Source organism: Myotis daubentonii, chromosome 15 (assembly GCF_963259705.1).
Source record: "Myotis daubentonii chromosome 15, mMyoDau2.1, whole genome shotgun sequence".
In the NCBI taxonomy this organism is placed as follows: Eukaryota; Metazoa; Chordata; class Mammalia; order Chiroptera; family Vespertilionidae; genus Myotis; species Myotis daubentonii.
The window spans coordinates 57,373,181-57,388,308 of NC_081854.1; the positions used below are offsets into that span (position 1 = coordinate 57,373,181).

At 61.6% G+C, this 15,128-nt stretch overlaps 2 protein-coding genes across 2 annotated transcripts in view; both read left to right on the top strand.

Annotated features, from left to right (window-relative positions):
• N4BP1 (NEDD4 binding protein 1) overlaps positions 1–6,494 on the top strand; it is a 33,221-nt gene extending 26,727 nt beyond the window's left edge. The window contains exons 6-7 of the mRNA XM_059668106.1: positions 561–668; positions 2,517–6,494. Of these exons, the coding sequence (XP_059524089.1) occupies positions 561–668; positions 2,517–2,874 (466 nt within the window). The 3' untranslated portion in view covers positions 2,875–6,494. The remainder of the gene's footprint in view (positions 1–560; positions 669–2,516) is intronic.
• The window catches only part of SIAH1 (siah E3 ubiquitin protein ligase 1), a 68,125-nt gene that overhangs the window by 26,440 nt on the left and 26,557 nt on the right, over positions 1–15,128 (top strand). The gene's annotated exons all lie outside the window — the stretch shown is intronic.

Consider the following 15,128-nt stretch of genomic DNA (forward strand, 5'->3'; position numbering starts at 1 on the left):
TCCCAGGCGCTTCTCTGCGTCCTGTTTGGGGGAAGAGAGCCCTGCGTGGTGTGGAGGGGCGGGGCCACCGGGCAGGTGCACAGAGGAAGAGCTGTTTCCTGCCCCTTGGCCCTGGGAGGCAGCCCGGGAAGCCCCGCAGGTGAGCGGCCCGAGCGCATCCAGGAACGTGTTAGCCCCCGCAGCCCTCGCCGCTGCTCCTGCCTCCACTCTGGGCTGTGGTTTGATTGAGGACCTCGGGGTCCCCCACATCCACTCGAATGTAAACCTTCGCCGGGCACCCGCCGTGTCCCAGGCGAGTCTGGGCGTCTGGCCTTGGGAGGGACGTTGGAAGTGAGCCCGCTGGGTGCAGCTGCCCCCGGGCTCAGACAGACAGCGAGGTCTCGGCAGGAAGGGGGAGCTGCTGAGAGCTGCTGGCTCGGCTCCACTGGGATCCGGGGGAGGAGCTAACGTGTGGGCCGGGGTGCCTCGGCCTTCGGGCCTTGAGCGGCGCTAGGACTTTGGGGGGCCTTTCTCAGCCGCGCTCTCCACGCCCTCCACGCCCCCCTCGCCCTCTGTTGCAGGCTGCTCCAGTACACCTTCGTGGGGGACATATTCATGGTTCCCGACGACCCTCTGGGAAGGAGTGGACCCCGATTAGAAGAGTTTCTTCGGAAGGAAGTCTTCCTTAGGTATTTCCTCTCCAGATGGCCGCGTGCTTTCCGGGCTTTGTGCAGGTTCAGTGCAGGCATGTCCCCAGGAGCTAAACAGGGCTCCTTATTTCATTTCAGTGGCCTTAGATTGAGTGCGGATCTTGTCTATATGGAAACTAATCAAGCAAGTGCCCCCGAAAGACTAAACCTTCATTTGTGGTCCTTTTGGTTTTGGGGTTTTTTGGCTAGTCCTCACCTGGGGGTATTTTTCCATTAATTTTTAGAGAGAGTATAAAAGAGGGGGAGAGACAGAGAGAAACATCCATGTGAGAGAGACACATCGATTGGTTTCCCCACACACGAGCCCCAACCAGGGACCAGGGATCGAGCCTGCAGCCCAGGTCCCAGCCCTTGACCAGAATTGAACCCGGGACCCTTCAGTCCTCGGACTGGTGCTCTGCCCACTGAGCCACACCAGCTCCTCGTGGAGAGCGGGGAGCCAGGCGCCTCCTGTGGGTCTGAGAGGACAAAGCAGGCACTGCGGGCGCCACATACTAGCGAGTCGCCGTTCAGGTTGGCTCTTGTTTTTTTCCGTCGTTAACCACAGTATTCTGTGTGCCTGACGCAGAGCCTCTAACCCAGCGGTTCTCAACCTGTGGGTCGCGACCCCTTTGGCGGTCGAACGACCCTTTCACAGGGGTCGCCTGAGACCATCCTGCAGATCAGATATTTACATGACGATTCCTCACAGTAGCAACATGACAGTGATGACGTAGCCACAAAAATAATGTTATGGTTGGGTCACAGCATGAGGAGCTGTATTTAAAGGGCCAGGAGGTTGAGAACCACTCACCCAGCAACGGACCTTTTCTCTTTAAAACTAAAACAGGCTGCACTTGTGTGTGTTCCCGGCAGGAAGGCGGTCAGGGGTTCGTTTCCATTTGCAAGGAGACCCTGGGGGTTCCCGGCTTGGCTGGGGGGTGACTCGCACGGCGGTCGCCTGCAGGGCCAGCTGGCCCCTCCCTGGTCTCGGGCACCCTTTCTCTTTCGAGCCCTTGGTGTTGAGGACACGAGCGCGGGCTGAGCGCCCACCCTGCTCCACACCACGCCTCTCGCACCCCTCACTGCCTTCCCGGCGTCCCAGCTTGAACCGAGGCCCGTGTGCAGGCCTCACTGGCCTCACGGTCCGCGGCCCAGCTGCCGGAGGAATGTTCTTTGGCTCCTTCCACAGCCGGCGCCGCCCGCAGCAGGCTCGGCCGGTTGATAAGGAAGTTAAACACTCACCTGTGTGCACACAGTTGTGGGTGCCAGTGCCGCACCCAGACGTCAGGGGAGAGGGGGGCGCACAGGGGTCGGTGAGGGCTGCCCGTCCACTCACGGGGGTCCCTTTTCTGAGGCCTGTCAGCCAGGGCCGCCCTTACAGCATCAGAGTCTCACCCTCCGTCCTCACACCTGCTGGACGCGCCCAGGCGGTGCCGGGCCAGACCGAGGGGCGGGGTCAGTCCTCCCAGAGCCGACCTGCAGGTGGAGTGGCTCTTTTTAAAAACACACACACACTTTTTTTTATTGAATTCAGAGAGGAAGGGAGGGAAGGAGAGAGATAGGCACATTAGTGATGAGAGAGAAGCAGGGATCGGCTGCCTCCTGCACGCCCCACACTGGGGGTGGAGCCACTGAGTTACACTGTCCGGGCTGGCGTGGCTCCTGAAGCGCTGTCATCCTGTCCCCACTAAGTCTGGAGGTGGCGTGGGGACATCCCCGCCCGGCCCGCAGTCCCCCCGTCAGCCGCCAGGGGGCGGCACTGGGCTCGGGGGCGGCAGCAGGTCCTTTCCAAGGGTCTCCTGTTCATCTCCTCACCCAGCTCACCAGGCCTCGCTTCGTTCACAGGGACCTGCAGCCCCTGCTCCCCGCCCTACCGGCCGTGGGCATGTTCGACCCCAGCTTCCGGGGCCCCGGCACCCAGGCCGCCGGCACCGGCCACCAGCCCCCCGCCCGGGTCCAAGGCCCCCCGCCCGGCCACTGGCTGCCCCAGCAGCCCCGCTTCCCGCTGGGGCCCGGCCTGCCCGGCCTCCCGCCCAGCGTGCCCCTGCCCGCCCAGCGGTCCTCGGCCGAGACCAGCGAGCTGAGGGAGGCCCTGCTGAAGATCTTCCCCGACTCGGAGCAGCGGCTGAAGATCGACCAGATCCTGGCGGCCCACCCCTACATGAAGGACCTGAACGCGCTGTCGGCCATGGTGCTGGACTGAGCGCGGCCGCGCACTGTGAAGAGGCGGCCGGGAGCCGCTGCGCGTGCAGGAGAGGAACGGCCCGATTTGTGCATAAACCCTGGGTTTTCAAGCCAGCTCTTTTCTACATAAATGATGCTGCTATCAGAGGACCGGTTCCTGTCGGAGGAGAGTCTGCATTCTCTGTCTGCTCAGACTGTTTCCTAGCAGTGACTCAAGTGTAATGACATTTTTATGTTTTTTAAACTATTTTCCTTAAAGCTGAAAATATTGACAAATGAATATGATTAGCCTTTCTAAATAAAACAACAAAACAAAACAAGAGCTGCTTCCTTAGGGAAGCAAGATCCTTAAAGTATATTTTCTTGAGGTGACCGTCACGCCCGCCAACCTGGAGTGTGCCCTCCCCGGGATTCCCCGCCGGAATCCTTGGTTAGAGAGGCCGGGCGCCACTAGAGGGCACCTCGTGCCTGCCGCCATGGGGGACCGGGCACTGTGCCCGCCCTGGCCACGCCCAGGCGCCCGCTGTGCAGGCCAGTGGGTGGGGCCGCCTCCCGGTCCAGGGCTCCGCTCCCGCCAGCACAGGCCTGGCTGTCCTGACCTGACTCCACGTCACGTCCAGCCCCCGAGGAGGACGGTGGGCGCGAGGACTGGCACAGCCCTCGCTGTGGAGGTTTTGTGTCCTCAGCCATGGGGCATGCCCCCTGCGAACGCTGTGCAGCTTTGCCAAAACCCACCGGTGTCTGCTTTCCAGGCGACCCAGCCAGTCAGCACCAGCCGCTTCCGCGGGGCGACCCTGCCTTCACGTTCGCTGTTGTCTCTGTCCTCAGCGGCCCTTCCCGCGCGCCTTTCTCGGACTCGATAGCTTCGCATCGTGTGGTCAGCTGCCCAGTTCCTGTCGGTGACTTCTCCCGGCAGCTCCTTCCCAGCGCCTTGCTGTTCCCTGAACCCACCTTCAAAGGGCTTTGTCTTCTACACCCGTCCTCCCGGGCGCCGCGGTCAGGTCCCTGTGTCCCTGCGGATCTCCCTCTCCGCCCCCGGAGGCTCCCCTCCCCCCACCCCCCCCCCGGGATGGTTTGGGGCTCTTCCGGGTGAGGGGCTCTGCCGGCCACGAGCAGGCAGCGTGGCCCCGGGACACCCGCTCCCTCCGGGTGGCTACGCTTCTTCCATCGCCTTTTCTCTTGGGTGCCTTCGAGGTGCGTCTGTGGGGACTGTTGTCAGCTGTTGCTGTGGGGGGGGGGTGCCCGGGTGAGTCCCTTGAGGTGGGCCAGGCAGTGACTTCGAGCAGCAGGTGTGTGAGGTCTAGACCAGTGATGGCGAACCTATGACACGCGTGTCAGAGGTGACACGCGAACTCATTTTTTTGGTTGATTTTTCTTTGTTAAATGGCATTTAAATATATAAGATAAATATCAAAAATGTAAGTCTTTGTTTTACTCTGGTTGCAAATATCAAAAAATTTCTATATGTGACACGGCACCAGAGTTCAGTTAGGGCTTTTCGAAATGCTGACACGCCGAGCTCAAAAGGTTCATCACTGGTCTAGACTGTCTGGCCGTGACCCTGACCTTCGAGGTCCAGGCTTGGCCCGGCGGCCTTGCCAATCCCAGATTTCTGTTTCCCAGAAGGACCCGGGCGCACCTGGAAGGGGCGGGGCCTCGCTGCTGCCAGGTGGAGCTGGCTGGGCTCCTGCAGCGGCCTGACCTCTGACCGGTGGGTGATGTTTGGTCTGTGGGCTCCGCCTGCCCCTTTCTCGGGTGCGGGAAGGGAAAGCGCCAGGCTGTGGCGCACAGAAAAGCACTCCTTAGGCGTCCTGATACGTCACAGCAGGAAACGCGGTTCCCAGTCTTTCCGAAACCCCTCAGGTTTCGTTCATTTTCCTATTCGAAACCTCAGTTTTCAAACCATTAGACAGTCCCCACCTGTCCGAGCTTCCCCCCGATCTCAGCCCGGGGTTGACGGGAATGTTTCTCGGTGGCCCGCCCGCCTTGGGGGCAGCTTTCGTGCCCAGCGGCTCTGCGTCCTGCTGTCCACAGCCTTCCTTCCCAGGAGTCGGTGCGAGGGCAGGACCCCCACCCCCCCCAGAAGGCTGTCCGCTGTCAGAGGGTGTGGGTGGTGCTGACTCCCGGGCGGGCTCTGCCCCAGGCCCCAGGCTCTCTCCCGGGGAGGGCGCTGGTCTGACCTCACGGCCTGTGTTCGAGACCCTTGAGGCTGAAGAGCAGGGAGAAGGCACCAGCCATCCCCGTGGTGGTGGCCGGTCAGCGCCCGCTGCTGTGTGGTGGGGACTCGCAGGTGCAGCCGCGGGGGAGGAGGGAGGGGAGGAGGGAGGGCCTCCGTCTGGCTCAGGCTTGTGGCCTGTGGATCTGATCTGCCCTGGAGGGCGCTGCTCTCTGGGATGCTCTGAGCACCCCCCGCCCTGCCACTCCCCTAGGTCCAGCCTCCCCCCCCCCCCCCACACGCACACCTCGGAGCTGGGCCTGCCTCTGGCAGCCCTTCCCCGCACCGCCCCGTCCTCCCTGCCTCGCTCCCTCGCTCCTCCTCTTGCTGGTCAGCATCTACCTCCTCGTGACCCTGCACATGTCAGCTCCTTTCGATGACAGTAACAACCCGATTCCCTAAAGAATCATCTTCGTTCTCCCCGCACCGCCCGGCTGCGCCTCTGGCCCCGCCCACCTGGTGGGACTGGTGTGGGCTCCCTGCAGGGCCGCCCTTCCTCAAGCCTCAGTGACCGTGGCCGTCCACCCGCTGACCTTCTCCCTGTGAGCGAGGGCCCCTCCTGAGCCTCCTCATGGCTCCCCTTCTCTTCCCTGGGGCCCAGCCTCACCACCCTCTTTCCCCTCAGACTTGGGAGCAGCGATGGGGCTCGGTCGGGAGGGGCTCTCGCTGGCGGTGGGGGTGTCCGGGCACCATCCCCAGGGCTGGGTTCCCAGCAGCGCTGCCCCTTCAGCCCCTCCCCGGACGATGCCCAGGCAGGTGGCCCTCCGACCACATTTTGAGAAACTTGCCAATGTTACCTTAGGACTCCCCGCTCCTCCCTAATTCTGCGCCCCATCCCCCCCCCCGTGCGCCCTTCAGGGGGGCCTTTCTAGCTCTACCTGAGCCCGGGGACAGCCTCCGACAACCCCCAGGTCCCCGTCCACTCTGCCCCTTTCTTGCCATGTGACCACCAGCCGTGCCCCCGCGGCCCCCTCCTGGTTGGCTTCCAGAGGCACCTCTTCCCGCCCAGGGTGCTCAGAGGCGCAGGCCAGCACCCAGCTCAGCCCCCGCGCCTGCCTGGTGTCCCCCGGCCCCGTGTTCGCCCACGTGGTACAGCCCCGCCCATGCCCGCTGCAGCCGCGCCTTCCTCGGCCTCCGTGGGCCCCGCCTCGGTGGGCACCTCCCCTCCCGATGGCCCCCCTCGGGCCGGAGCCCACGCTGTACCCCGCCCAGCGCTGCCCCGAAGCAGCCCGCGTCCCGGACCCGCCGCCCCGCCCGCCTCCGCACCTGCAGCGCCAGCTGATGTCACTGCCGCCGACTGTACGCGTCTCACTCCCTCTAGACTGTGAGCTCCTCGCGGGGCAGGGACGTCTGTGTCGCTCTGTATCCCGGCACCTGGCCCAGTGCCTTGCACTTAGGTGCCCAATAAACGTCTGCTCCACTGAGGACAGGCCCCAGGCTTCTTTTTTTATTGTTTAATGTGTTTTTATTGATTTCAGAGAGGCAGGGAGAGGGAAAGAGAGAGACATCCATGAGGAGAGAGAATCATGGATCGGCTGCCTCCTGCCCGCCCCCCACTGGGATCAAGCCTGCAACCCAGGCCTGCCTGTGCCCTGACCGGAATTGAACCCAGGACCGTTCAGTTCACAGGCTGATGCTCTACCCACTGAGCACACCAGCCAGGGCAGGCGCCCCAGGATTCTAAGTTCCCTGCCCTCCACCTCCCTCAGTCAGGAGTGGGGTCCACTCTGCACCACTGTCCTGCCCAGGCAGGAGAAATGGGGGGGCACCTCCTGTTGGAATGACCCCGAGGGCAGTGCAGACACCCCCCCTACTCCCCACCCCATCAGACAGCGTCAGAGCCCCACAACCTCAAACCAGGCTTCCCTTCACCTGGGTGCCCCCCACCCTGAGCCTGAGCCTGAGCCTGACCCTGGGGGCTCAAGTTTCAATCCTCTGATCTCCAGGGTTCTGGGGTAGTCACTGGGGAAACTGAGTCAGGACAAGCTGGGATTTGCCCAGAAATGGGGCAGAAGGGCCCACAGCCAGCACTGGAGCCGGACGCCCAGGGGCCTGGAGTCAGCTCCCCCCGCAGGACTCCCAGCCCAGCCCAGGGCCTCGGGGGTCCTGCCCACCCCAAGTCCCCAGGGAGCGGCCGTGCAGGCTGCACAGCCTGCAACCCAGCCCGGGGTCAGGCCTGGGCAGGCCTGGGAGGAGGAAGAAGAGGAGGAGGAGGGGGGGCTCCCCTGAGAAGAATGTGCTTGTCTGCCGGCCTGTCTGGCTCTGGGCTCAGGCTAGGGTTTCAGCCACCAAAAAAGGCCGCAGGAAGGAGAGGGCCACCCGCAGGCCGGGAGCTGTGGACGCTGCCTTGCTCAAACTGGTGTCCCCGAGGCCAGCAGGTCCCTGTGCCCTGGACAGCCCCTCGGAGATGGGGGAGGGGCACGCGTGCTCACCCCCATTCTGAGGGGGAGGCCCCGGGGCGCTCCTGGTGGCCTGTGCCCTGGATGTGGCGTTGCATCCCGCACAGCAGGGCGGGGCCATAGGGGGCGAGGGAGGAACCCACTCTCCCACCATATGCCTTTCCCCTCTGAGGTCAAGGTCACCCCACCTGTCCCCTCTCAGGTCACCGTCACCCGGTCTGTCTCAGCTCCTTGGGGATCCCTCGGCTGGCCTCCCCTCGCCGGGTGTCGCATTCAGCATGTGAGACACAAGCCAGTCCACCTGCCCCTGGCCTGGCGGCTGATGAGACCCGCGAGGGAAGAGCACTGTGGGAGGTGGGAGGTGGGGGATCGTCCCCCAGGCCCCCTCGTCCAGGAAGTCTCCCAGGCAGCAGCTCCCTCCTCCTCCCCGCACACCAGCCCCTGCAGCTGGGGATGCTTGAATTTATTGAGCACCTACTACGTGCTGGCCTGTGGGAAACACTCACACGCGGGCTCCGTGTCACCAGCACAACCACCTCTGAGGATGCAGGTGTTCACCCCAGAGGCCAGAACCCAGAGCCCAGGACCAGGCAGGGCCTCTGAGTGCGGAGCTGCTTGGGTGCCCACTGGGTCCATCACTCCAGGGCTGACGTGGCCCCGGGAGGTGAGACTGTGATAATGAGGTGTGACCCCTGGGGCCTCCAGGAACGAGGGGCTGCAGCCAGGAACCAGGTGAGGCCAAGAGAGTGTGAGCTGGGGCCCAAGAGCAGAGCCTCAGACAGGGATGGGACAGGGATGGGAGGGGGTGGATGGGGATGGACCAGATGGACGGGGATGCGAGGGAGTGGACAGGGATGGGACAGGATGGATGGGATGGACAGGGATGGGAGGGGATGGGAGGGGTGGACGGGGATGGACAGGGATGGGAGGGGATGGACACATGACATCAGTTTCTCTGTCAGTGACACTTAGTACACTCACAACGTCATGCAGTCATCAGCTAAGTTCTAGACCAGTGGTTCTCAACCTTCCTAATGCCGTGACCCTTTAATACAGTTCCTCATGTTGTGGTGACCCCCAACCATAAAATTATTTTCGTTGCTGCTTCATCACTGTAATGTTGCTACTGTTATGAATCGTCATGTAAATATCTGATATGCAGGATGTATTTTCATTGTTACAAACTGAACATAATTAAAGCATAGTGATTAATCACAAAAACAATATGTAATGATATGTGTGTTTTCCAATGGTCTTAGGCGACCCCTGTGAAAGGGTCATTCGACCCCCAAAGGGGTCGCAGCCCACAGGTTGAGAACCGCTGGTCTAGACCTTATCACGCTGAGGGGAAAGCCCATCCACTCCGAGCTGGCCCGCCCCCCAGCCCCTGGGCACCAGTCATCTGCCTTTCTTTTTTCTGCCTCTTTTGTTGCGGAAGGAATGATGCACAGAAGACGGAGACAGACCAAGCAGCGCCCAGAGGAACGGAGTTACACTGTTTATTCGCCGGCGGCCGGAGGGAGACAACTCCCAAATGTCTGGGCAAAAACATGGAGGAAGCTTCCCCATTCGTATCTTCCCACCCCCTCGTCTCCCAAACCAGGGCTTTTCCGGACCTTACGTCAGGCGACTGGCCTGCTAGGTGAGACAGCCGTGTTTACCTTCCCGATTGCTCAAGCAGCTAGAAAGCCAAGTTAACTCACAGAGTAAGGGGCCACCTACAAACAACAGTTGACTCACAGAATAAGGGATCATCTAATGGCAGAGAGTTTCAAACAGTAGTTTTTACAAAAATGGGGGTTAGCCTTCTCACTTTCACGTCACGTGATTTTCCAGGTTTATCCACTTTGCAGCATGTATCAGCACTTCATTAATTATATATATATATATATGTGTTTTTATTGCCCTGAGAAAGAGAGAGGAAGGAAGAGGGAGAAATATGGATGAGAGGATGAGAGAGCATCATGGACCGGCTGCCTCCTGCACGCCCCCCACTGGGGACGGAGCCCGCACCTCACTTATTGTGCTGAATAGCAATCCATTGTGCGGAGGGACCACATGGTGTTTGCCCGCCCATCTGTTGTGCCGCCTTTGGCCGCTGTGCGTGTGAGCTGTGCGCACGCCTGGCCCAGTCCTGCGGGATCACGCGTTTCAGTCTGAAAGGTGTTCCCTTGCCACCAGGGGCCGTCTGCTGAGCAGCTCCCAGCGTGGCCCGGACCTGCCGTTCCCTCCAGCCGGCGGCACGGGAGCCAGCGGGGCGGCGGGAGGCGGGCAGGTGACCCCACGGGCTGTGTGGGCGATGCTGACAGCCCTCGGCCGGTGCAGGGGACTCTACAAACCCCCAGAGGAGGCCGGAGAGGCGGCCGGCGCCCCGAGTTACCAACCTCACGGATGTCACAGGGGCTCCCGGGCTCAGCACCCGCTGCACAGCGTCCTGGCGGCCGGGCTTGGGGACGACGGGGGTCTGGGGGACAGAGGAGGCATCCGCCACTGGCAAATGTGCAGGAGCCAAGGACCGGACTAAATCGGGGGGCCCCTGCCGACGGGGGTGCGTGAGGGGGAAGTGAGGGCACGGGAACAGACTCGGGGTTCCATGCCTGGAACACAATGACGTGCCCCTCGTCATCACAGACAGCGTGAGGGCAGCTTTCTTCACCCCGACACTGTGTTCCCGCCTGGTGAGGCCCAAACACCGTTCGCTGGGACGAAACCTGGGCCCGGGCCCCGCAGCCAGGCAGCGGGTGCGCCATGACCGTGGCTGCTGGTGAAATGGACAACCGCACAGTCTCACCCGCCGGCGTGGCTCCGTGGCTGAGCGTCGACCTGTGAACCAGGAGGTCAGGGTTCGATTCCCGGTCAGGGCACAGGCCCGGGTTGCAGGCTCCATCCCCAGTGGGGGGCGTGCAGGATCCATGATTCTCTCTCATCATTGATGTTTCTCTCTCCCTCTCCCTTCCTCTCTGAAATCAATAAAAACATTTAACAAAAAGAAAATAAAGACGTCGTACCGTCCCCCCCACCCCGGGAACACACACACAGGTCATGAGTGCGCGGCCCCGGGTGTCTTTACTGGGGGGCATCTAAGACGCCCCAACAACACTGGTCCCCGTGAGCGGAAAGGAATGCGCCGGTGAGGGCAGCGGCCGGTCACGCGGCGGAGGGCGGGCGGCAGGTGCTCTCCCCCCGACGCGCTCCTGCCCGGGGTCACCTGTCCCAGCACCTGCGGTTTCAGGGGCGTCGGCATCCAGGCCACCGGGCCGGGCCCCACCCCTCCAGGTACCGGGCTCAGCTCCAGGCCCCGCAGCGGCCAGGGCCCGGTGAGACCAGAGAGTGCTGGCCGGCTTGTTTATTTGATTGAAAACAGAAAACAACAACAAAACCCCTCACTGCTACAGAACAAAGGGTGGGAGCAGCCCCCCTGGGCCCGGGCCGGCGCCGCCAGTTTCCGTACATGTTTTATAAGGCTCAGGCCGTATGGGAAGCGGCACTGTTGCTTAGCAACCGAAGTTAGAAAGCAAATTGGACCTGAAAGACCCAGGACAAAGCAGGTGGCAGTCGGGAGGAGGGTCCCGAAGGGCCGGGCCCAGGGCTGACGCCCCGCGAGCCTCCGCGTGGCCCCAGGAATCACCCTCGTCAGCCTGGAGGGCGCTCCGTGGGCGAGGCTCCCCGAGAGTTCATATCTCCTGACTCTCACCACAGCCCAGGGGTGGTGAAGTTGGGTCAAGGTCACACAGCCAGCGAGAGGCGTGTCTGAGATTTGAACTTCAGTTGCCTCCTGCATGGCCCACACTGGGGATCGAGCCCCCAACCGGGGCATGTGCCCTGACTGGGAATCGAACCCGGGACCCCCTGGTTCATAGGTCAACGCCCAACCACTGAGCCACACCAGCCGGGAACGGATTACTTTCCTGGCCCGGTCCTTCTCTGCTGTAAATAATGCTCCTCCCACAGTCCTCCCGGGCGGGAAGGGAGGGGTACAGGCCCGGAAGGGCGCTCAGCCTGCAGAGCAGCCTCATGTGGGTCTCTCCCACCGAGAGCCGCAGTGGTGGGTCCCGGGGGCAGGAGGGAGTCTGCCGCCCACACTGATCACCCCCCCCCCCCCCGCCCCCAGCAGGCTGCCTTCCCTGGCTGGCCCACAGGACAGCCCCGTGCAGGCTTCAGGGGGCCGGGCATGGAAGGGGCCCTGGGATCCCAGGCCGCACCCTGGAAGCCTGTTTCTCCCAGAACCCCCCGCTCCCTCCTGGACGGTCCGAGGCAGGGGAAGGGCGGCAGTCCAGCCCGGGTGACAGGTGCCCGCCGGGGGCCTGGAAGTCTGGGCAGCCGCCTGCCAGCGACAGCCAAAGCTCTGAGGTCATCCCCCTGACATCCGAGCCTTGGCACCTGCCGGGACGCTGGGTGGATTAGGGTGCGGGGGGTGGGGGGGGCCCAGACCTGACGCCTCACACCCTGGCGCCCGGCAACGAGGCCTGGGAGGAGCGACTATCCCCCCCCAATCCCCCCACACACACACACACACCGCCCGCTGCCCACGCCCCGGCCCTGCCGAAGGGGCAGGGTCCACCCCGCCTGCGCAGCAAGGCTGACCTTGGGCTCAGGGACACCCAATTGGCAAGGAGAAGGGGGCCCCTTCCCAAGACCAGAGGCTCTGGAACGGGACCCAGCCCCACTCGGCAGCCCGGCCTGCGGTGGCGCCACCGCGGTTGCTAAGAGACGGCAGGCATCGCAGGTGGGGCAGGAGGGCTTCCCCAGCCCGGCCCTGCGAGGCCTCCAGCAGCTGCCCCGGCCCTGCCCACATCCGCGGCCCCCGGGCCACAGCCAGGAGCAGGGCTTTGCTGAGAAGCCTCCTGCTTGGAGGGGTCCCAGGGCTCTGGTTCCAGGGAGACCACAGGGGCCCGAGCGCCCCAGCGAGCGGGGAGCTCACAGGCCCCCAGGCACCTACCCCTAGAGCTCTCGCTCTCCCACTGAAGGTTGTAAAGTTGGTCCACCCCCCCCCCCACCACCACCACCACCTAAGGACAAATGAGAGCTACGGGGCCAGCGCCCAGCGCGTGTAGATCCGTGTCGGCTGGTCAGGACCCCTTGCTACAGCGCCCTCACCACCGAGGTCCCGGCTTCCTGCTCCGCTTTCTGTCCCCATCGCCTGGCGTGGACGGAATCACGGTGACGGTGACGCTGGTGTTTCCATCGACACCTTTCCACAGGCGACATCGTGAGCAGCCCTGTTTGATGGCCCCTCCATTTACCTCTCCTCCCCCTCCTCTAATCGCTCTCTCTCTCTCTCCCTCCCTCCCTCCAAGTTGACTAAAATGGAGCAGGACTTTCTGACCTAGCTCAGTGAGGTCACAAGGAAAGGGGGGAGCCTTACCTGGGGAACCCTCACAAAGGAGGTGCTGTTTGAGCTAAATCTTGAAAGAGCAGGGGCTGCTCGCCAGGGCCAGCTGGCCGGTGGGGTGGGGGTGGGGGTAGGGGTGGGGTGGGGTGAGGGTGGGGGCAGGGACATGAGCAGAGGACAGGCTGCTGAGCCACTTGCTCTCCATGCTGCTGTCAGAGTGTCGCTGAGCGGCCGGTCAGGCCAGGAGCCCAAGCAGGGAGTGGAGAACGGCTCACCACAGCCTCCCAATCTTGAAGAGGTGATTTGCACCCGTGGGGTGGACCTGGGGACGCGTGGACGAGGGAGAAGCAGAGAAGCATCCTTGGCTGTGGGTTTCAGAGGCATCCCTTCAGGTCCAGGGCTGGACTCGTCATCTGAGTCCACTGGCTCCAGCCTTCACCGTCCTCAGACGGCCAGCTTGGCTTCTCCGCCACTCATGGCTGATCGTCACCACCACCACCATCTCCACCAGCACCAGCACCAGCACCATAAGTATCATCACCATCATCATCATCATCACCACCACCAGTACCAGCACCATAACCATCATCACCACCACCACCATCTCCACCAGCACCAGCACCACCATCACCACCATCTCCACCATCATCACCATCACCATCACCATCATCTCCACCACCATCATCACCATCACCAGCACCATCATCTCCACCACCATCATCACCATCACCAGCACCATCATCTCCACCACCATCATCACCATCACCAGCACCACCACCACCATCACCACCATCACCACCATCATCACCATCACCATCACCATCATCACCATCACCACCATCACCACCACCATCACCATCATCACCATCACCACCATCACCATCATCACCATCACCATCACCACCATCACCACCATCACCATCATCACCATCACCACCACCATCACCACCATCACCATCATCACCATCATCACCATCACCATCATCACCACCATCACCACCATCACCATCACCACCATCATCACCATCATCACCACCACCACCACCACCACCATCACCACCACCATCACCATCATCACCATCACCACCATCACCATCATCACCATCACCATCATCACCATCACCATCATCACCATCACCATCATCACCACCATCACCACCATCATCACCACCATCACCATCGTCATCACTGATGATGGTGGGATGTAAACTGATGCAGCCGTATGAAAACAGTATTTTTACTACAGTGTACACCTGACTCTAATATATGTCAGTTATACCTCAATGTTAAAAGACCAGAAAATGCTTTTTCAACAACAAAAAGGAGTAAATCTGGGGTGAATTCGCACAGGGAGGGACAGTCGAACAGAGGGAGCCTTCATCACTGCCTCTTGTCAGGCAGAATTCAGGGGAGGCGGGCTACTTGCCGCTCTTCCCTGCCCGGTACCTGCCTCAGTGCCGTGGGCCCACAGTCACCTCACTATACTTGTTGGATGAATAAACGAATGCTTACCTGCACATGTACACGCCTGGCCTCTCATACTGTACAACATAGTGCACAGTAGGTGCTCTGTAAACGCCTGGCAATGAGACTAATGACTGGAATCGGTAACAGTATGCATACCCCTTAGCCAATGACCAAAATCACCTTCCCATGACCGCCATTACTATTCACTGGAAACAGACTTGCTACAGCCACACACCTGCTGGATTTCTTAGCAAGTTAAAAAACAAAACAAAACAAAAAACCAGCCCTGACCGGTTTGGCTCAGTGGATAGAGCGTCAGCCTGTGGACTGAAGGGTCCCAGGTTCGATTCCGGTCAAGAGCATGTACCTTGGTTGCGGGCACATCCCCATTAAGGAGTGTGCAGGAGGCAGTTGATAGATGTTTCTCTCTCATCGATGTTTCTAACTCTCTATCCCTCTCCCTCCCTCTCTGTCAAAAAAATCAATAAAATATTTTTTCAAAAAGCCCAGCAGCCCTGGCCGGTTTGGCTCCGTGGCTAGAGTGTCGGCCTGTAGACCAAAGGGTCCCAGGTTCGAGTCCCGTCAAAGGCACGTACCTGGTCAGGGCCCCATGCAGGAGGCAACCAATCGATGTGTTTCTCTCTGTCTTTCCTCTCTCTTCTACTCTCTCTAAAAATCAATGGAAACATATCCTCCGGTGAGGAAAGGCGGTCTGCACCGAAGTCCAAAAGACTCTCCGTGGGAGTGGCGAGTCGCCCCTGGCGTGTGCCCCTTGCCTCCTGGCGGGGCCAAGGCTGCCGGGCGAGAGGACGGGCCCACGGAGGGGGCGCCTGGGCCAGCGGGCCGCTCGGGAAGCATGG